Source organism: Salvelinus sp. IW2-2015, linkage group LG33 (assembly GCF_002910315.2).
Source record: "Salvelinus sp. IW2-2015 linkage group LG33, ASM291031v2, whole genome shotgun sequence".
Lineage (NCBI taxonomy): Eukaryota > Metazoa > Chordata > Actinopteri > Salmoniformes > Salmonidae > Salvelinus > Salvelinus sp. IW2-2015.
Window position 1 is genome coordinate 36,576,320 of NC_036872.1, and position 23,738 is coordinate 36,600,057.

The window sequence follows — 23,738 nt, forward strand, 5'->3', positions numbered from 1 at the left end:
TGCCCACTGATGACATATCTGCCCACTGTGATGACATATTGCCCCCTGTGATTACAAATCTTCCCACTGTGATGACATATCTGCCCACTGTGATGTCATATCTGCCCACTGTGATGACATGGTGTGAATTGTTTACACTATAGAGGAGTAGACATCCAAGAAGCACAGGAGCGCAGACAAAATTAACATTATCCCATTTATCAAGCACAAAACACTTGCAAGCGATTCAGAGGCCCCGAAATGACTGGTCCTACATCCAAAAAAGCTCTGCGTGGCCTCTGGGGGCCAGCTACCAATCTGTTTGGCCGCAGTAGCATAGATCTGCCCACTGTGATGACATATCTGCCCACTGTGATGACATATCTGCCCACTGATGACATATCTGCCCACTGTGATGACATATTTGCCCACTGTGATTACAAATCTTCCCACTGTGATGACATATCTGCCCACTGTGATGTCATATCTGCCCACTGTGATGACATGGTGTGAATTGTTTTACACTATAGAGGAGTAGACATCCAAGAAGCACAGGAGCGCAGACAAAATTAACATTATCCCATTATCACAGCACAAACACTTGCAAGCGATTCAGAGGCCCCGAAATGACTGGTCCTACATCCAAAAAAGGCTCTGCGTGGCCTCTGGGGGCCAGCTACCAATCTGTTTGGCCGCAGTAGCATAGAGCCATCATAGCTTCATGTAATGATGAGACGCAGGTGGTGACAGACAGGAGCCAAACTGGCAGCAGAGAAGAGCTGAGGCTAACTGAACTGATGCAGGGGTGGGTTGGGAGGGACGGGGGGTTTGAGAAGAGAGCCAGGTGGATGGTTCTCGGGGCTTGGTTGGCAGAGGATGTCATGTGCCCGGGATGAAACTCCCTCTGTGCCTAAAGTGTGAGGTGTGATTGTATCTGTGTGAAAACATGGCTCGTACATTGCTTCAGTCTAAGTGGTTTGCATGGGTGGGTGTGTGTGTGTGTGTTGTCTCACTCACTTGGGGTGTGTGATCTGCACCTCTAGAATGAGGTCTTGAGGGATCTCAAACAGCTCTGGGTCATTTCCGTTGGATTGCAGCAGGAGAGGCAGCACGTCGAAACGGCCCTTGGGAGGCTTCCAGCCCTGCTGGATACAGATCTAGAGACCCAAGCCAACACATTTCATTACATTTTAACATTGATTCACTCAAGTAGACTCATAAATCCTGTTTAGTGGTTTCCACTCCAGAATCTGTTTTGTCAGAGTTTTAGCCTTGCTCAGAGGCATGCTATATAAAGACATTGAACACTTTCAGGTTTTGTTATCTACTTCCGGACTTGTCTCCATGCTGTTGTGCTGTTTATTGCTGTTTGTTGTGCTTTTTGTTGTGTTGTTTGTTTTGCTGTTGTTTTGCTATTTGTTGTGCTGTTTTGTTGTGCTGTTTTGTTGTGGTGTTTTGTTGTTGCTGTTTTGTTGTTGCTGTTTGTTGTGCTGTTTGTTGTTATGTTTGTTATGCTGTTTGTTGTGCTGTTTGCTGTGCTGTTTGTTGTGCTGTTTGCTGTGCTGTTTCCTGTGCTGTTTGTTGTTATGTTTGTTATGCTGTTTGTTATGCTGTTTGTTGTGCTGTTTGCTGTGCTGTTTGTTGTGCTGTTTGCTGTGCTGTTTGTTGTGCTGTTTGTTATGCAGTTGTTGTGGCTGTTTGCTGTGCATGTTGTGTGGTTATGCTGTTGTGTTATGCTGTTTGTGTTATGCTGTTGTCATGTGCTGTTGCTGGCTTGTGTCTGTATGTTTGTGCTGTTTTGGTGCTGTGCTGTTTGTTGTTGCCTGTTTGTGTTTATGTTTGTTTAATGCTGTTTGTTGTGCTGTTTGCTGTGCTGTTTGTTATGCAGTTTTCTGCTGTGTGCTGTTTCTGTGTCTGTTTGTTGTTATGTTGTTATGCTGTTTGTTATGCTGTTTGTTGTGCGTTTGCTGTGCTGTTTTGTTGTGCTGTTGCTGTGCTGTGTTTGTTGTGCTGTTTGTTTGTTATGTTTGTTATGTCTGTTTGTTGTTGCTGTTTTTGTCTGTTTGTTGTTATGTTTTGTTATGCTGTTTGTTATGTGCTGTTTGTTGTGCTGTTTGTGTGCTGTTTTGTTGTGCTGTTTTGCTGTGCTGTTTGTTATGCAGTTTTGTTGTCTGTTGCTGTGCTGTTTGTTGTTATGTTTGTTATGCTGTGTTAGCTGTTGTTGTGTGTTGCTTGTGCTGTTTGTTGTGTGTTATGTGGTGCTGTTTTTGTGCTGTTTGTTGTTTGTTTGTATGGCTTTTGTTGCTGTTTGTTGTGCTGTTTTTGTTGTGTTTGTTTGTTGTTTGTTATGCTGTTTTGTTTGCTGTGCTGTGCTGTTTTGGTTGTGCTGTTTTTGTTGTTGCGTTTGTTTGTGGTTTGTATGTTTGTTATGCTGTTTTTGTGCTGTTTGATGTGCTGTTTGTTGTGCTGTAATGCTGTCTGTGCTGTTTGTTGTGCTGTTTTTGTTTATGTTTGTTATGCTGTTTGTTGGCGTTTTTGTGCTGTTTGCTGGTGTTTGTGTGCTGTTTTTGTTTGTTTGCTGTTTGTTGTGCTGTTTATTGTTATGTTTGTTTGGTGTTGTTGTTATGTGTTATGCTGTTTGTTTGGCTGTTTTATGCTTTGTCTTTTGTTGTGCTTTTTGTGTTGTTTTTTGTGCTGTTTTTTGTTGTCTGTTTGTGTTATGTCTTGTTATGTGTAGTTGTGCTGTTTGTTGTTTTTTTTATGTCGTTTGTTGTGCTGTTTGTTGTGCTATTTGTTGTGCTGTTTTTGTTGTGGCTTGTTTTGTTGTTGCTGTTTGTTGTACTGTTTGTTATGTTTTTATGCGTTTGCTGTCGTTTTGTTGTTGCTGTTTTGTGCTGTTTGTTTTACTGTTGTTGTTGTTGTTATGCTGTTTGTTGTGCTTTGTTATGCTATTTGTTGTGCGTTTTTTTGTGCTTTTTGTTTTGCTGTTTTTACTGTTTGTTGTTATGTTGTTTTGCTGTTTGCTGTGCTGTTTGTGTTGCTTTGTTTGTTATGTTTGTTGTGCTGTTTCTTGCCATTGTTGTGTTTGTCTGTTCTTTTGTTGTATATTTTTTGGCTGTTGTTGTGCTGTTTGTTGCCATTTGTTGTGCTGTTTGTCGCTACTTGGCTATCTGCCAAACCGTTTTTTTTATTTTTTTTAAATACATTGACAACGACTTTTGTTTGTTTTTTCCTCGCTCTACTTATTCAATCAACTTTTTCACCTGGAAGCTTTTTCTGGACATGGTTCTACCTGGACCTTGACCAGCCAAAAAAGATAAGTAGTAACATTACACTATGCCATCTAATTGCAGTTGCTGTACTCATAATAACAGGAAGAACTATCACCTTCTGGTGAGGATAGCCGTGCTGCAAGCCCAGCTTCAGATGCAATCGTTAGGAAAGGATGAAACCGCGTCTGTGCCACAGGAAGTACAGATAGTAACGTTAGTATAAATCACCCGCAGCCGGACAATTTCTCAAGGCTTCTGGATAGAAATGCTGTTGCCATGCTCAACCGGTTGTCGCTCATTCAGCGACAGAAACGTTCAACCGGTTCTCCCCATTAAACAACGAGTCAGAGGCCGAGCCTTCTCGGGTCTCTCCTTCACCCATTACGGGGTCTGAGCCATCATTAGGTCAGACAAATTGAAAACACTAGTCATTTACGACTCCATTACCCCAATATTAGACTAAAAGAAAATCATCCAGCGATCATAACACTGTTTACCAGGGGGAAGGGCTACTGACGTAAAGGCTAATCTGAAGATGGTGTTGGCTGAGGCTAATCAAATCAAATCAAATCAAATTTATTAGTCACATACACATGGTTAGCAGTGTTAATGCGAGTGTAGCGAAATGCTTGTGCTTCTAGTTCGACAATGCAGTAATACCAACAAGTAATCTACCTAAAATTCCACAACTACGACCTTATACACACACAAGTGTAAAGGGATAAAGAATATGTACATAAAGATATATGAATGAGTGGTGGTACAGAACGCATAGGCAAGATGCAGTAGATGGTATAGAGTACGGTATATACATATGAGATGAGTACTGTAGGGTATGTAAACATAAAGTGGCATAGTTTAAAGTGGCTAGTGGTACATGTATTACATAAAGATGGCAAGATGCAGTAGATGATATAGAGTACAGTATATACATATGAGATGGGTAATGTAGGGTATGTAAACATTATATTAAGTGGCATTGTTTAAAGTGGCTAGTGGTACATTTTTACATAATTTCCATCAATTCCCATTTTTAAAGTGGCTGGAGTTGAGTCAGTATGTTGGCAGCGGCCGCTAAATGTTAGTGGTGGCTGTTTAACAGTCTGATGGCTTGAGATAGAAGCTGTTTTTCAGTCCTCTCGTCCCTGCTTTGATGCACCTGTACTGACCTCGCTTCTGGATGATAGCGGGGTGAACAGGCAGTGGCTTGGGTGGTTGTTGTCCTTGATGATCTTTATGGCCTTCCTGTGACATCGGGTGGTGTAGGTGTCCTGGAGGGCATGTAGTTTGCCCCCGTGATGCGTTCTGCAGACCTCACTACCCTCTGGAGAGCCTTACGGTTGTGGGCGGAGCAGTTGCCGTACCAGGCGGTGATACAGCCCGACAGGATGCTCTCGATTGTGCATCTGTAGAAGTTACTGGCTACTGGTGAGTGTAGAGAGTATAGGGATATTGTTATCCACGTCGGCACAAACGATGTTAGGATGAAACAGTCGAGGTCACCAAGCCCAACATAGCTTCAGCGTGTAAATCAGCTAGAAAGATGTGTCAGCATCGAGTAATTGGTCTCTGGGCCCCTCCCAGTTAGGGGGAGTGATGAGCTCTACAGCAGAGTCTCACAACTCAATCGCTGGTTGAAAACTGTTTTCTGCCACTCCCAAAATATAGAATATGTAGATAATTGGCCCTCTTTCTGGGACTCACCCACAAACAGGACAAGCCTGCCTGCTGAGGAGTGATGACTCCATCCTAGCTGGAGGGGTGCTCTCATCTTATCTACGAACATAGACGGGCTCTAACTCCTCTGCTCCACAATGAAATAGGGTGAGGCCAGGCAGCAGGCTGTTAGCCAGCCTGCCAGCTTAGTGGAGCCTGCCACTAGCACAGTCAGTGTAGTCAGCTCAGCTATCCCCATTGAGACGTGTTCTGTGGCCGCGACCTGGGTTGGGCAAAACTAAACATGGCGGTGTTCGCCTTAGCAATCTCACTGGAATAAAGACCTCCTCACTTCCTGACATTATTGAAAGAGATATCTCACATCTCAAAATAGGGCTTCTAATGTTAGATCCCTCACTTCCAAGGCAGTCATAGTCAATGAACTAATCACTGATCATAATCTTGCTGTGATTGGCCTGACTGAACCATGGTTTAAGCCTGATGGATTTACTGTGTTAAATGAGGCCTCTTATCCTGGTTACACTAGTGACCATAACCCTGCGCATCCCGTAAAGGCAGAGGTGTTGCTAACATTTATGACAGCAAATTTCAATTTACAAAAACAACTGTTTTTCGTATTTTGAGCTTCTAGTCATGAAATCTATGCAGCCTACTGAATCACATTTTATAGCTACTGTTTACAGGCCTCCTGGGCCGTATACAGCGTTCCTCACTGAGTTTCCGGGATTCCTAAAGGATCTTGTAGTCAAGGCAGATAATATTCACAGTTTTGGTGACTTTAATATTCACATGGAAAAGTCCACAGTCCCACTCCAAAGGGCTTTAGTAGCCATCATCTACTCATTGGGTTTTGTCCAACATGTCTCCGGACCTACTCATTGCCACAGTCATAACCCTGGATCTAGTTTTGTCCCATGGAATAAATATTGTGGATCTAAATATTTTTCCTCATAATCCTGGACTATCGGACCACCATCTTATTACATTTGCAATCGCAACAAATAATCTGCTCAGACCCCAACCAAGGATCATCAAAAGCCGTGCTATAAATTCTCAGACAACCCTAAGATTCCTAGATGCCCTTCCAGACTCCCTCCACCTACCTAAGGACGTTGGAGTACAAAAATCGTTTAACCACCTAACTGAGGATCTAAATTTAACCTTGGGTAATACCCTAGATGAAGTCGCACCCCTAAAAACAAAAACCATTTGTCATAAGAAATTTGCTCCCTGGTAAACAGAAAATACACGAGCCCTGAAGCAAGCTTCCAGAAAATTGTAACAGAAATGGTTCTCCACCAAACTGGAAGTCTTCCGACTAGCATGGAAAGACAGTACCTTGCAGTATCGAAGAGCCCTCACTGCTGCTCGATCATCCTATTTTTCCAACCTAACTGAGGAGAATAAGAACAATCCAAAATGTATTTTTGATACTGTCGCAAAGCTAACTAAAAAGCAGCATTCAACAAGAGAGGATAGCGTTCACTTTAGCAGTGATAAAGTCATGAGTGTCTTCGATGAAAAGATCATGATCATTAGAAAGCAAATGACGGACTCCTCTTTGTATCTGCATATTCCTCCACAGCTCAGTTGTCCTGAGTCTGCCAGGACCTAGGATCAATGGAGACATTCAAGTGTTTTAATCCTGTATCTCTTGACACATTCATGAAAATAGTCATGGCCTCTAAATCTTCAAGCTGCATACTGGACCCTATTCCAACTAAACTACTGAAAGAGCTACTTCCTGTGCTTGGTCCTCCTATGTTGACCATAATACATTTTATTTATTTATTTATTTATTTAACCTTTATTTAACCAGGTAGGCAAGTTGAGAACAAGTTCTCATTTACAATTGCGACCTGGCCAAGATAAAGCAAAGCAGTTCGACACATACAACAACACAGAGTTACACATGGAGTAAAACAATCATACAGTCAATAATACAGTAGAAAAATAAGTCTATATACAATGTGAGCAAGTGAGGTGAGATAAGGGAGGTGAAAGCAAAAAAAAGGCCATGGTGGCAAAGTAAATACAATATAGCAAGTAAAACACTGGAATGGTTGATTTGCAGTAGAAGAATGTGCAAAGTAGAGATAGAAATAATGGGGTGCAAAGGAGCAAAATAAATAAATAAATAAATACAGTAGGGAAAGAGGTAGTTGTTTGGGCTAAATTATAGATGGGCTATGTACAGGTGCAGTAATCTYTGAGCTGCTCTGACAGCTGGTGCTTAAAGCTAGTGAGGGAGATAAGTGTTTCCAGTTTCAGAGATTTTCGTAGTTCGTTCCAGTCATTGGCAGCAGAGAACTGGAAGGAGAGGCGGCCAAAGGAAGAATTGGTTTTGGGGGTGACCAGAGAGATATACCTGAAGCGCGTGCTACAGGTGGGTGCTGCTATGGTGACCAGCGAGCTGAGATAAGGGGGGACTTTACCTAGCAGGGTCTTGTAGATGACCTGGAGCCAGTGGGTTTGGCGACGAGTATGAAGCGAGGGCCAGCCAACGAGAGCGTACAGGTTGCAGTGGTGGGTAGTATATGGGGCTTTGGTGACAAAACGGATGGCACTGTGATAGACTGCATCCAATTTATTGAGTAGGGTATTGGAGGCTATTTTGTAAATGACATCACTGAAGTCGAGGATTGGTAGGATGGTCAGTTTTACAAGGGTATGTTTGGCAGCATGAGTGAAGGATGCTTGTTGCGAAATAGGAAGCCAATTCTAGATTTAACTTTGGATTGGAGATGTTTGATGTGAGTCTGGAAGGAGAGTTTACAGTCTAACCAGACACCTAGGTATTTGTAGTTGTCCACATATTCTAAGTCAGAGCCGTCCAGAGTAGTGATGTTGGACAGGCGGGCAGGTGCAGGCAGCGATCGTTGAAGAGCATGCATTTAGTTTTACTTGTATTTAAGAGCAATTGGAGGCCACGGAAGGAGAGTTGTATGGCATTGAAGCTCGCCTGGAGGGTTGTTAAGACAGTGTCCAAAGAAGGGCCAGAAGTATACAGAATGGTGTCATCTGCGTAGAGGTGATCAGAGACTCACCAGCAGCAAGAGCGACATCATTGATGTATACAGAGAAGAGAGTCGGTCCAAGAATTGAACCCTGTGGCACCCCCATAGAGACTACCAGAGGCCTGGACAACAGACCCTCCGATTTGACACACTGAACTCTATCAGAGAAGTAGTTGGTGAACCAGGCGAGGCAATCATTTGAGAAACCAAGGCTGTCGAGTCTGCCGATGAGGATGTGGTGATTGACAGAGTCGAAAGCCTTGGCCAGGTCAATGAATACGGCTGCACAGTATTGTTTCTTATCGATGGCGGTTAAGATAAATGGCTCCCTATCCACCAGATGGCAGTAATAAAAATGGCAGTAATAAAGCTTCTCTTGAAAAAACCAAACCTTGACCTGTAAAATGTAAAAAAACTATTGGCCTATATCGAATCTCCCATTCCTCTCAAAATGTTTAGAAAAAGCTGTTGCGCAGGAAATCACTGCCTATCCTAAAGACAAATAATGTATATGAAACGCTTCAGTCTGGTTTTAGACCCCATCATAGCACTGAGACTGCACTCGTGAAGGTGGTAAATTACCTCATAATGGTGTCAGACCAAGGCTCTGCATCTGTCCCTGTTCTCCTAGACCTTAGTGCTGCTTTTGACACCATCGATTACCACATTCTTTTGGAGAGATTAGAAACCCTAATTGGTCCACATGGACAAGTTCTTGCCTGGGTTAGATCTTATCTGTCGGAAAGATATCAATTTGTCTCTCTGGATGGTTTGTCCTCTGACAAATCAATTTTAAGTTTCGTCGTTCCTCAAGGTTCCGTTTTAGTTTTCACTATATATCCTACCTCTTGGTGATGTAATTTGGAAACGCAATGTCAACTTTCACTGCTATGTGGATGACACAGCTGTACATTTCGATGAAACATGGTGAAGCCACAAAATTGACTAGCCTGGAAGCCTGTGTTTCAGACATAAGGAAGCGGATTGAGGCAAATGTTTACTTTTAAACTCGGACAAAACAAAGATGCTAGTTCTAGGTCACAAGAAACAAAGAGATCTGTTGTTGGATCTGACAATTAATCTTGATGGTTGAACAGTCGTCTCAAATAAAACTGTGAAGGATCTCGCCGTTACTCTGGACCCTGATCTCTCTTTTGACGAACATATCAAGAATATTTCAAGGACAGCTTTTTTCCATCTTCGTAACATTGCAAAAATCAGAAACTTTTCGTCCAAATTGATGAAGAAAAACAAATCAATGCTTTTGTCACTTCTAGATTAGACTACTGCAATGCTCTACTCTCTGACTACCCAGATAAAGCACTAAATAAACTTCAGTTAGTGCTAAACACAGCTGCTAGAATCCTGACTAGAACCCAACATTTTTATCATATTACTCCAGTGCTAGCCTCTCTACATTGGCTTCCTGTTAAGGCTATGGCTGATTTCTGCTAACCTACAGGTTTTACTGATAACCTACAAAGCATTACATGGGCTTGCTCCTACCTATCTCTCTGATTTGGTCCTGCCGTACATACCTACACGTACATTACGGTCTCAAGATGCAGACCTCCAGCTGGAGGCAGGGATTTCTCTTATAGAGCTCCATGTTTATGGAATGGTCTGCCTATCCATGTGAGAGACGTAGACTCGGTCTCGACTTTAAGTCATTACTGAAGACTCATCTCTTCAGTAGGTCCTATGTTTGAGTGTAGGTTGGCCCAGGGGTGTGTAGTCAGCCCCTTATTACGGGGGCTGAGTCATTGGCTTACTGGTGCTCTTCCATGCTGTCCCTAGGAGGGGTGCGTCACTTGAGTGGGTTGAATCACATACGTGCTCTTCCTGTCCAGTTTTGCGCCCCCTCGGGCTTGTGCGGTGGAGGAGATCTTCATAGGCTATATTCAGCCTTGTCTCAGGGTCGTAAGCTGGTGGTCTGTTGATATCCCTCTAGTGTTGTGGGGGCTGTGCTTTGGCAAAGTGGGTAGGGTTATATCCTGCCTGGTTGGCCCTGTCCAGGGGTATCGTCAACCCAGCCGTCTCCGTCTCCAGTATCTATACTGCAATAGTCTATGTGCTGGGGGGCTAGGATCAGTCTGTTATATCTGATGTAATTCTCCTGTCTATCCTGATGACCCTGACCTGTTCACTGGACATGCTACCTTGTCCCGGACCTGCTGTTTTTGACTCTCTCTCTCTCTCTCTCTCTCTCTCTCTCTCTCTCTCTCTCTCTCTCTCTCTCTCTCTCTCTCTCTCTCTCTCTCTCTCTCTCTCTCTTCCCCTTTCTCTCAACCGCACCTGCTGTCTCGATCTCTGAATGCTCGGCTATGAAAAGCCAACTGACATTTACTCCTGAGGTACTAATCTGTTGCACCCTCTACAACCACTGATTATTATTTAACTCTGCTGGTCATCTATGAACGTTTGTACATCTTGAAGGACAATCTGGCCTTAAATGGTCATGTACTCTTATAATCTCCACCCGGCACAGCCAGAAGAGGACTGGCCACCCCTCAGAGCCTGGTTCCTCTCTAGGTTTCTTCCTAGGTTCCTGCCTTTCTAGGGAGTCTTTCCTAGCCACTGTGCTTCTACATTTGCATTGCTTACTGTTTGGGGTTTTAGGCTGGGTTTCTGTATAGCACTTTGTGACATCTGCTGATCTAAAAACAGCTTTTAAATACATTTGATTGATTGATTCATACTGTAAGTGGTTCAGTGGGTTGAAGCTAACAAGACAAAGTTTGTGGTTTTATATCCCATGAGGGATACATATTCCATGCTCTTACGATCTATAATTCACTTTGAATAACCGTGACCACAATGTAATTTAACTGTACCTCAGTGAATTCCACGTTGGCTGGGTCTCCCAGAATCTGACCGTCAGGTTGCTTGTAACCGGCATAGCGAATCAGCTGTGTGTTCCACACCCGGAAGTCATGCTTGCCATCTGTCCTCTGAGGAAATATGGTAATGGCAGATCTGGAAAAAAATTGAAATGACCAGGTGTGAAAGTAGATTTAATTTCTTCCCTTGGTTCTATGTTCAGCCTCCTTGGGCCTGAACATAGAATTACATAAAGCAGAGGTGTTGACTCGAGTCACATGACTTGGACTCGAGTCAGACTCGAGCCACAAATATGATGACTTGCAACTCGACTTTAACTTTAACACAAATGACTCGTGACTTAACTTGGACTTGAGCCTTTTAACTTGACCTGACTTGATACCCTCCCCAAGCCCAAATATTATAAATGATGCTATTAAAAAAAGTGTGCAGCGCACCAACTCTTCATTTAACGGATTACAGTTTGAATCGGACAGCAGCCAATCAAATTGTGCCAGCTGAGAAAAAAGTTGTGTGTGGCAGTGCAGAGGAACGTCTGCGGGTGAATTCAGATGGAGCCTTTGGAAAGATGATACCCTAAATGACTATGTATATAGAGACGAAGCTGTATCAACAAAAAACGGATTGCAACTTACAAAACATGCGGGAAGAAAATTACAGATGGAGGCGCAACAATTTCCAACTTTGTTCGAACTTTGAAGCTGCACAAAGAACGGTAAGTCGTGGCTAATATAGCCGACAGCTATATATTTTATTACTTTACTAGTGTATCATGTAGGCTAGGATAACGTTAACTCAATGAGCCTCCACACAGTCAGTCAGTGCGGGAACGTGATCATTGAACCCAAGATTGAGCTACAACTGGCTAGGGAGTTGGTAGCCTAAATCCTGCCTGATGTTCCTAAAACAAGGTTGGGCGATTGTGTACAAGCCTACATCGCCTGACTGCGCCCCATAGCGATCCTCGATAGTCGATAACTATTTGGGTGGGGGTTTCTCATGGCTACCCATGTATTTCCATGGAAATATAACGTTTATTTGGAAAGTAATAAATATATTTTTAAAAGCATTCATGATTTGTGTAAATGTAATATACTAACTATTACTCCTGTTAAAAATATGAAATGGTATTACATTTGGTGTAGAGCACATTATGACTAGTTTAGGACTCAAAACTCAAAGTTTAGGACTTGAGACTTGACTTGATACTTGACATTTACATTTACATTTAAGTCATTTAGCAGACGCTCTTAGCGACTTACAAATTGGAAAGTTCATACATATTCATCCTGGTCCCCCCGTGGGGAATGAACCCACAACCCTGGCGTTGCAAGCGCCATGCTCTACCAACTGAGCCACACGGGACGGTCTTGACTTGAGACTTGACTCAGACTAGCCTGTCTTGACTTGGGACTTGACTTGGGACTTGACTTGGGACTTGAGTGCTAAGACTTGAGACTTACTTGTGACTTGTAAAACAATGACTCGGTCCCACCTCTGACATATAGTATCCCTATTCATTGAATAGGATCTCTGTGGGTCTAAAAGTAAATATTTGTCGCTTTTGAAATGTATCCTTTTAACGTGGCATTAACATAAGCAGTCTGTCACGTTCCTGACCTTATTTCCTTGGTTTAGTCTTTGTTTAGTTGGTCAGGACGTGAGCTGGGTGGGTGTAGTCTATGTTTTGTGTTTCTATGTTGGGTTTGTTGTTTGGCCTAATATGGTTCTCAATCAGAGGCAGGTGTTTTGCATTGTCTCTGATTGGGAACCATATTAAGGTAGCCTGTTTGCACTGTTGGTTTGTGGGTGATTGTTTCCTGTCTTTGTGTTCTGCACCAGATAGGTCTGTTTTCGGTTTTCACATGTATTGTTTTGTTGCTTGTAGTGTTCACGTTATTATCTTTATTAAATCATGTTGAACACTAGCCGCGCTGAGTTTTGGTCCTCTCCTTCATCCCAGGAAGAAAACCGTTACACAGTCATGATGTTTTCATCTGATTGTCAAACAATCACTTTAAAAGGTTCCAGTTGGCCTGGCAAGCTGCAAATGTTCGTCGACTAAAGCATCCATACAGTGCACTGTGCACCCGTCATTTGAAGAATGTAAAGAGACATCGCCAACAAAACCCTAAGAAGTGTAATGAATGACATCCGGTGATTGTCCTTCATTGGGCCTACATCTCATTAGGCCTAACCTGAATTGTGTCCACTGTCCGCGCTCGTCTTGGTCTCCACCTCTCGTCTCTGCCTTCGCAAAATTTCACTGTTATTGTCAAACCACCCCTCATTTTTGGAGCGCATTCCACACGCTTTCAAGTCCATTTGCTCCGTTTTCATTAGGGTGACATGCGTACTGATAGATAATAGTGTAGTAGCCTACAGTAGTAATTATTGTGATAGGCTCATGTTGAACCAATACGGCATAACCCCACTATTTATTATTATTTATTGAACCTTTATTTAATTAGGCAAGTCAGTTAAGAACAAATTCTTATTTACAATGACGGCCAACCCGGACGACGCTGGGCCGCCCTATTTTGTCGATACTCTGCTTACTTTCACCCCTGGAAAAAAAGCCACCCTCCCCCAGAGAGATAGCGAGAGAGCGCGAGCGCGAGAGAGATTTGAATGACGGGCGTATAAAGACTGAGTATCTATGGCGATGCAACAAATGAAAGTCTACTCACATAGTATCTAAAGGTTTAGCACAGTTTAACCCAGGGGGCTGTGGGATAAGGAAAGCTGGGAAGTCTGGCAGGGCTAAAGCTTGGTTACTTTGAGTCCGTCCCCGCTGAACCACTGCACCCATCCTGTTGGGTTATGCTAAAGCCATGACAGGGCAAACGTGTTGATTCTGTCTGTAAATCTCTGACGCCCAGCGGAATAGTGAGAGGAGAGCAGCTGGTATGATCTGGGGCAGTGGGTTAGATACAGCATCTGGGCACCAGTCTCTCTACTACGATCTGTTTACAGACCAGAAACTGGTGGTTATGTGTGGCTCAGTTGGTAAGAGTATGGTGCTGGTAATTTACATTTACATTTAAGTCATTTAGCAGACGCTCTTATCCAGAGCGACTTACAAGTTGGAATGATAAGTTCCATGGTCAATACAAGCCCCCAAAATGTTAAGGGAATAGACAATATTTTTGGAGGCTGAATCAGAAGCAGTCTGCAGATCAGCAAAGGATGTGATTTAGCCAACTCCATACTCATTTGATGTCATGCTATACAAAAACCTGACATAGGACATGGCTAAATCACAAACTGATCTGCTATCAGGCTTCTGCTACATGCTGACAGTGGCTGAATATTTTTTTATTTATGATATCAAGGACTATCAGCTGTCTTTGGGAATGTGAGGTGACTTTAACTCCGTGCAGGGATGAGTCAGACTGATACAATTTGCCATTCATTCATTTGGGAGTAAAGACGTGGTTTGATTAGGCAGAGCTGTATTGGACTGATAAAGGACTGAGTCTAGCTGTGAGAAAAGTCTAGCAGACTAGAGAGATACAGCTGAAGAGACAGACAGACAGACAGACAGACAGACAGACAGACAGACAGACAGACAGACAGACAGACAAGACACAGAAGGAGAAAGAGGTGGAATAGTGAGAGATCTAGAAGGGAGAGATCGGAGAGAAACAACCCACAAGCCCGCAAGGACAACAGCACAAATTAGAACGCCATCCAAATCATGAGAAACCAAAAAGATAATTACTTGACACATTGTGGAAAGAATTTAACAAAAAAACAGAGCAAAACTAGAATGCTAGTTTGGCCCTAAACAGAGAGTACACACAGTGGCAGACATTACCTGACCACTGTGGACTGACCCAACTTCAGGAAAGCTTTGACTATGTACAGTGACTCAGTGAGCATAGCCTTGCTATTGAGAAAGGGCACGCCGTAGGCAGACATGGCTCTCAAGAGAAGACAGGCTATGTGTGCACACATGTGCCTAGCACAAAAATGGAGGTGGAACTGAGCTGCACTTCTAACCTCCTGCCCAATGTATGACCATATTAGAGAGAGCATGATTTCCCTCAGATTACACAGATCCACAAAGAATTCGAAACAACTTCCAATTTTGATAAACTCCATATCTTACTGGGAGAAATTCCATCAGTGTGTCGCATACACAACGCAGCAGATTTGTGACTGTTGCACAAAAGAAAAAGGGCAAACCCAGTTTGGGAAAGAACAAAACAACACAATGTAAATACACCATATTTATCGCTTATTTATTTTAACTTGTGTGGCTTTAACCATGTTTTGTATTATTTTTTGTTTTACAATCACTTCGTATATATATGGATGGTATATATATAAAACATTTGTATATGTCATTTTATTGTTTTGAAACTTCTGTATGTGTACATGTTTACTGTTAATTTGGTAATTGTTATTTCACTTTTGTATACATATCTTAAGCCTCACTTGCTTTTGGTCAATGTTAAACATGTTTTCCTATGCCAATAAAGCCCCTTTGAATTGAATTGAAATTGAACTTGAGAGGGAAGAGATGAAGAAGAAGGATGAGAGAGGGAGAGAGGGAGACGATGGAGACGTGGACGAGAGGGAAAAGAGGGAGAGTATGATAAGAGGAAAGGGAAGAGTAGAGGAGAGAGATCGGAGAGATGTGAGAGGGATAGAGGGAAAAAGAGGGACGAGATGAAGAGAAGGAAAGAGATAAGGGAAGAAAGGATGGGATGGATGAGAGATGGAAAGTAGTGGAAATAGAGGAGGAGAGTGAGAGAAAGCCAGAGAGGGAGATGATGCGCGCCTAAGACAGGTAAGAGATGTAGAGGTCAGAAGAGGTATGAGGAGCAAGGAGAAGAGTTAGTGGAAGTGCTTAGATGAATGTAACCAGCAGGCTAGCAGGGATGGACCGAGGGAGACGGATGGAAGAGGGAAGAGACTGGAAGTAAGGGAGAGAGGGAATAAGAGGGAAGAGAAACTCGATGTAACTGAGAGGGGAGTAGAGGGTTAATGGATTTAATTCATGGTTAAGAGTCACAACGCGGTTAGATCGTTTCAAAAGTCTCACGATCTCTGTCCACCATATGCGTACTATTAATCCGATCTTGTAAACTCATGTCATCAGTATCACTATACCGTAGCGACGAAGAATTCGGACCGTCTCAGGGAGAGACTGGCACGAGAGCACGCGGACAAAGATGGAAAACTCCGCAAGAGTGCGCAGAGAATTCCTGCACTTTCGTGGTGTGGGCTGGTGATAACCACGTGTACGTGTTACACTATAGGTTACAAACGTCCGAATTATATATACCCCAATACCATACAGGGATCTGTACAAGGTATTCTAGTATGTTGTCTGGTACGTAGAAAGCTCAGGTGACGATGATGAATAGAAGAAGCGATTTTAATAACACTCCGTATGATGATAATCATGATAACGAGTCTCCACCGACTAACAGGTGAATACACCACATATACTCATGTGGGTGTAGTTCTCTATTCTTCATACCGAGCAATATGCTTCCGAGAAGTCATGACTGGTCTGAGCGAGATGAAAGAGGGTACTTAGGCGAGAGATGGGACAGAGTGCATGAGAGATGGAACTTCTGCCTCTGCTTATGAAAGGGAGAGGAAGAGGCAGGGATAATTCATATAGGGTCTGTTAGACTGATGCAATCTGTATAGGTGTCCCTACACATTTGCTCGACTCGAGGTAGTTAATTATAATAGCAGACGGCTGTTCCCCGAAGTACGAGAAGTCTACATTCACTTATGTATTTCGCAGCTCCATGCTCCTCGACTGCAAATTCGGATGAGGATTAGTTATGTATCCTACAGAAGTGACATGTTAGACCGCGCCCCAGGCCTGGGTTATCATGCGACATCCGCCACTGATCCAGCATTGTACGGAAACAGGGTAAGCACGTGGAGTTTGTTTATGTTCCACTAAGGAGCGAGGTATGAGATGGACAAAACGTTAAGACAACTATCGAAGTTATGAGGGGAGAGATGGAGAGGGAGCGCAGATGAAGCTGTTCCCTGACAGTACGGTTGTAAGAGATGAGAGAAGGAGTAGAGAGGAAAAGAGGAGGGGAGAGATGCGATGCATAACAGATACAGAAAGAACTGGAGACTGGAACTTTAGTGGTAGACTATCTCCTGCATCGTAAGTATAAAGAGACCAATTAAGTGAGCACGATGAAACCTGAGCCACTCACAGGCATGGATGTAGAGGTGGGAGTATGAAGTGAGTTCTAGGTGTCTCCCTTTCAACCGTCTTCCAAGCGTACGCAGACCTCTCCGCCTATCATGAGGTACTAGCGCTATTCTGTCGCCTGATCTGCTGATATTGAGTTGACGAGATATGCAGAATTTGTGCGATACAGATTATATATCATCTTGAGCCGGTCGCCATTCAGTCATAGATAGAGGAGAATTAAGTAGGAGGAAGTGGCTCCGTGTGAATGGAAGATGCTAGTCCCTCGGTGAGTCCCCATGCCCGAACAGACCAGCTGGGGTTACGAATGAGGATCAGAGTCATCGCTGAGGTATCGATTAAAGCAAAGCATTGACTGATCAGTGAAAGAGGCTTTGCACAGCTAGTAGTGTCAAAGGAGAGGGCCGTCCGTCTCGTGAGAGGTGAAGCAGGTGGGGCGGTGACCAGGCGACTAGATGTACTCCACGCCGTATCCCACTGTAAATCCATATCTAACCTCTCTAAGTCAGTATCCCTATATTTTACTATCATTCTCTCCAGCAACTCCAAATTAATCTTTCAAACAACTCTTACCAACACCACCACTCACACACCCGAGGCAAACCCTCTCTCTTGTGCTTTGATGCGAGGGTTGTCCCGTCCCCCCTCTAGTCTACAGGTTGTACATAATACTCTCTCCATCTCACACTCCCTAACAGATAACCATACTAGTATATCTATAACATCGTTGTATTGTACCTTACTCTCTCCTTTCGTAACCCATTCACTTTCTCAATCTCTCCCTCTTCCCCTATCCTCTTACCCACAGACCATCTCTCCTCTCTCCCCTACGGTACTTCTCTTCTGTACATTCCATTCAAACTAAAGCTAACGACTTTTCTTCAATATACTCTCCCTCTATCTCTCTCCTACCTTCATTCTTTCTCTTCCCTTCTCTCCTTCTCTTCATCTCCCTCTCAATTCAATTCCTAATTCAATCAAGGGGCTTTAATCTGGGCAAGGAAACATGTTGTTAACATTGGCCAAAGCAAGTGAGGTAGATATTATACAGAAAGTGAAATAAAAACAATACAAATTAACAGTAAACATTACACATACAGAAGTTTCAAAACAAAATAAGACATTAACAAATGTTATTATTTATAATATACAGTGGTTGTTAACAATGTATCAAATGGATTAAAGCACAACAATTAAAATAAAATAAGCATAAAATGACTGGTTGTATTTAACAATAGGTGTTGTCTTCTGGTTGCCCTTTTTCTTAGTGGCACAGGTCACAAATACTTCGCTGCTGTGACTGGCAACTTGTGGAATTTCTCAGTAGATATGGGAGTTATTCAAAATATGGATTTGATTTTCGAATTTCTTTGTGGATCTGTGATAATCTGGAGGGAACTATGTCTCTCTATATGGGTCATACATTGAGGCAGGAGGGTTAAGGAAGGTGCAGCTCAGTTTCCACCTCATTTTGTGGGCGTGTGCACGATAGCCTGGTCATTCTTTTAGCGCAGGCCATGTCTGCCTATGGGCGGCCTTTCTCAATGCAACTAGGAGAGGGGAGAGGGCAGGGGGACTAGTACAGGCGGGAGGGTAAGGAGTATAATGGGGGGAGAAAGGGGGCTAAATGCCCTGTAGTCTAGTAAATAGTCAAAGGCCTTTATTTAAGTTTTGAGAGATCAGTTCACAGTGCGTCAGGTATTTGCCACCTGTTACTCTCTGTTTAGAGGCAACTATAGCATTCACTAGGTATTGTCACTGTTTTTTTTGTTAATTCTTTCAATGTGTGCAAGTAATTATCCTTCTGGGTTTTTCTCATGATCTTGGCTTGGGTCTAATTGTGCTGCTTGTCTGGGGTCAAGTAGGATTGGAGAGGGAGGAGAGGGAGGAAGGTGGAGAGGAAGAAGATGGAGAGGGAGGATGATGTGAGAGGGTAGAGGAAGAGATGGACCGAGTCGAAGAATTAGCGGAGAATGAGAAATGGTAGAGGGAGAGCTGGAGGAGGAGAGATGGACGAGGGAGAGGAAGAGAGGGAAAGGAGGAGAGAGGAGAGGAAGAGTGGAGAGGTGAGCAGAAGGTGAGAGGGAGAAGATGGGAAAGGTAATGATGTGGGAAGTGAAGGATAGGGGAGATTGAGGAATGGAGAGGAGAGATGGAGAGTGAGAGATGGAGAGGAGAGAGGAAAAGAGGATGAGAGGAAGAAAGATGGAGAGGAAGAGGGATGTGAGAGGGTGAGAGGGAGAGGAAGAGATGGAGAGGGGAGAGATGGAGAGGAAGAGAGTGGAGAGGGAGAAGGAAGAGAGTGGAGTAGTATGGAGAGGAAAAAGAGGTGGAGAGGAAGAGAGGGAGTAGGGCGGAGGGAGAGGTGGGATAGGTAGTAAGAAGGGAGAGTGGAGAGGGAGAGATGGAGAGGGAGAGGTTTAGGAGTAGGAAGAGATGGAGAGGGGAGAGGTCGGAGAGGAATAGAGGGAGAGGTGAAGAGGATGAGATGGAGAGGAAGAGATGGAGAGGGAGAGGTGGAGAGGAAGAGATGGAGAGGGAGAGTGAGAGATGAAGAGATTAACTGAGTTTCAAGGTGACAGAAAAATAAACGCAGGGAGGGAAATAGAAAACAGAGAGATCCAGATGGAGAAACTGAACTAAAGGGAAGTGAGTGACAGACCAGCAGAACATAGAGAGGAGAGGAGACAGAAAAGAGACAGAAAGACAACACTGAGAAAAGGGACAGGGAAACGAACAAACACGATTTGAGAAAATTAACTGCAATTTTTAAAGGAACAGGTTGGCTTTCTTTTAGTTAGCTAGCTCTTTTTTATTTGTCTAAATTTGCACTACCAACTCACCTCAGGTTTCCTTTGTTAGTGGCATACTTGATGTGGTTGCAGATGTAATTGTACATTCCGTGAGCCGTTGTGCAGTCCCTGGCATCGAATACCTGTTATAAAAACATTTATTCAAAGAATGTTACTCAAACATTTTCAACGCTACCACAGTTTTATTGAGTGCAATCTTTCATCCTGAAGTTCTTCGTCACGTCACCACTCATAAAACAACTCAAAATCAACACATATTTAAGAATCCAAGGACCTCAGCAAAAGCATGTTGTCATTTCTTATTAACGCTATATGGTCAGGCAAATAAATGAAAGCGGCATCACTCTATTTTCCATTACAGTGTGATTTGTTTCACCTTAGATATCACTTCTTTCATCCTCAGCCTATATTTGATCGTTTTACTCCTAACATTGGGGATGTCTGCCCTGCCTCCATTAGGGTGTATATAGACATAAAAGCCAATATTAAATGGTGGAATACATCACTCTGCAATGCATTTATTTATTTTTCAAAGTTGACCTTTCCTTCTGTTCAGTGCTTTACCCGATAGGTGCAAATTAGTCACATGTATTGACATATTACACAGATCATGACGAGAGGCGGGGAGAGTGTTATGTACCTCCATTCCAGTTGATTTTAGACGTTTCTTCATAACTGGTGGCATATTGGCTTAGGTAGATTGGATTTTAACATTGAGCATTGAGTTTCTGATCTGTAGTTTGGAAATAATCAAATCGAATTGTATTGGTCTCGTACACATATTTTGCAGATGTTATCGCAGGTGTAGCGAAATGTTCCTAGCTCTAACTACAGTATACCTTACAATACAAAACAATACACACACATTTAAAAAAATAATAATAATAATAATAAAGAAATTAAGAAATATCAGAATGAGCAATGTCAGAGTATGGAATATAAATATATAAATATATATATCTACATATATATATATATATATATATATATATATATATATATATACCGCTTACAGTATTGTTACTGACCTGTAGTTTGGACCACTGGATGCGTCCTACACAGCGGGAAGCATTCCTCCAGGCGTGCTTGGCTCCGTAGATCAGCTCTGTGTCCTTCAGCTGGTACGTTCCAGAACCCTCTATCTCCTTCATCGCCTCCTCCAGCCGGTCAAGGTGGGCCTTCGAGCCAAACCTGTTACAGTATACACAGGCAGGAGGACAGAGCCAGGGGTAACACAAGGGTCATGTCAGAACAATTGCATTAGAGTACGTTTTGCATCAAAAAACATTCTCTAAACCTCTTTAGGCTATTCTTAGCTGCTGGGCTGCTCTGTCCCCTGGCCCCAGGGGTCCACCGTCCTGTGGATTGTCATTCTGGCCCTGGCCTAGTACACCCGAAGCCAGTAAAGAATGTTTCACAAAGTTCCTGAAGCGTGGGGGTGTGTTGGGTTGGGGCGCTGCAGGGCGGTGAACCCCTGGGGCTGGAGTGACCAAGCTATTGTATATTGTGTGCAAGTAAAAAGAGCTATACATTATTATTGTGAAATGAATTCTATGGAGGCTGTGCTCTTCCTTAATGTATAGGAATGTATATGTAGAGGTATGTGTGAGCCACAGGAGGCTGGTGGTACCTTAATTGGGTAGGACGGGCTCGTGGTAACGACTGGAGAATGGTAGAATGGTATCAAATACATTAAACACATGGTTTCCATGGTTTCCAGGTGTTTGATGCCATTCCATTGGCTCCGTTCCGGACATTATTATGAGACGTTTCCAAACCGTTCACTCAATAAAATACATTTTATTTGTTATAAAAAAAAAACATTGTGTGCACCCAGGTATGAGTGTCACAGAGAAAGAGGTACTTTAAAGTAACACATATTTAGAGTACTATTTACATCATATGTATATATGAGGACAAACAAATTACATTTGTACTACTGGTGGGGATGCTGGCAATGAGGGATGCAGGCAAGTACATCCAAAGGTATGTAAATATCTGAAGTATAAGGTCAGTGTTAGTGCAGCTCTCCTGCCTTTTGATGGAGGTGTAGTACTGGTCTATGAAGTCAGTAGCCAGCGGCAGCAGCTCTTCTTTGGTCCGAGACTCATCTGGCTTGCGGCTCCCCGGACTTGGTGTCATGATAGACCCGAAACACACACGCTCAGTGCAGATCGGCAACTGAAAGGCAACGTGGATGGCATCGCATCACACAAGGCTCTGATCACATGTAATTTCCTTGTAGAAATTGAGGAATCACATGGCTTCCATCTATAGTAATCACAGTTCTGATCACACAGCACAGCCCCCAGGGGACTTCTGATCACACAGCACAGGGGACTTTCTGATCACAGGTGCATTCTCTCTTTCTCTCTCTCTCTCTGTCTCTCTCTCTATCTCTCTCTCTCTCTCTCTTGATATCATGGATAGCCAGTCCTTACATCCATGGTTCTGTCTATGAATTTGAGAGTGGTTACATTTCTCCAGCCCCATCCCTCAGCTCTTTGTTATTGTTGAACTGCAGATTGCCCCTTTCAACAGATATGTCCAGAATGACTGCTAATGACTGAATTATTCATTGAGTCATAGTGGCAGCCTTAGAGAGAGAGATAGAGAGAGAGAGAGAGAGAGAGAGAACGAGTGAGAGAGAGAGAGAGAGAGAGAGAGAGAGAGAGAGAGAGAGAGAGAGAGAGAGCGCTTGGGGATTTATTATAAGCTAGAGAAAGGAAGCCCCAGGGGACCCATCGCTCAAGGCGTGACATTTCTGTTTTACAGAGAGAGAGACACTAAAGGAATTCTTTATTTAGTGTCTGAACATTCTTTAGCAGTCACTTCCTCTAAACAATGAAAAGGAAACATTTCTAAATGTAATGCAGCGAAAACAGCCAACTAACTATATCCAAATAGGATTTTAGTAACCACATGGTAGACCTGTTACAATACATCAATCATGAAGGATTTGACAAATATCCACTTTGTTATAACAAATGTGTTGAACGTGTGCCAATCCAGGGTCTTTCTTCTATCCCCCACAGCCAGCGTTCCATTGACCTCTTTACCGCATCTATGCATTCGCCAAATTAGACAGAGAGAAAGAAAAAGGCAGAAAATGTTTGGCCGAGCACGAACACAGAGCGTAAATGTAACAGTAACTCAACAGCGCTGCCGCTAAAATGGGCAGTCTAGTCATGTTGGATGAACCACACACCCAATCACTCTGTCCAGCCACTCAAAAACTCTTCCCCCCTCTTCCCGTACTCAAACAACCTCATCCTCAGCATGACGCTCGCTTAAGTCACAGAAGTAAACAAGACGTACAAAAACAGCCGCTGAGAATGACGAGGGGAGATAAGAAAGAGTGAGAGGGAGAGGGAGATAGAGAGGGACGCAGCGGGACAGAGAAAGAGAGAGAGAGAGCGAGAGCGAGAGACAGAGACAGAGACAGAGGAAAAGGATATACACACAAACTACATGACCAAAAGTATGTGGACACCTGCTCGTCAAACATCTCATTCCAAAACAGACCATTATTCCTCTTCCACCAAACGTTTCAGTTGGCACTATGCATCGGGGCAGGTAGCGTTCTGCTGGCATCCACAAAGCCCAGATTCGTCTGTCGGACTACCAGATGGTGAAGCGTGATTTATCACTCCAGACAAAGCGTTTCCACTGTTCCAGAGTCCAATGGCAGCGAGCTTTACACCACTCTAGCCGATGCTTGGCATTGCCATGGTGATCTTAGGCTTGTGTGCGTCTGCTCGGCCTTGGAAACCCATTTCATGAAGCTCCTGACAAACAGTTATTGTGCTGACGTTGCTTCCAGAGGCAGTTTGGAACTCGGTAGTGAGTGTTGCAACCGAGGACAAACCATTTTTACGCACTACGCGCTTCAGCACTCGGCGGTTCGGTTCTGTGAGCTTGTGTGGCCTACAATTTC

At 43.4% G+C, this 23,738-nt stretch overlaps 1 protein-coding gene across 1 annotated transcript in view; it reads right to left on the reverse strand.

The window, feature by feature from the left end:
* Positions 1 to 23,738, reverse strand: part of LOC111958203 (nitric oxide synthase 1-like) — an 86,718-nt gene that overhangs the window by 45,967 nt on the left and 17,013 nt on the right. The window contains 5 exon segments of the mRNA XM_023979405.2: positions 997 to 1,136; positions 10,780 to 10,921; positions 19,832 to 19,923; positions 20,830 to 20,992; positions 21,837 to 21,982. Coding sequence (XP_023835173.1) covers positions 997 to 1,136; positions 10,780 to 10,921; positions 19,832 to 19,923; positions 20,830 to 20,992; positions 21,837 to 21,982 — 683 coding nt within the window.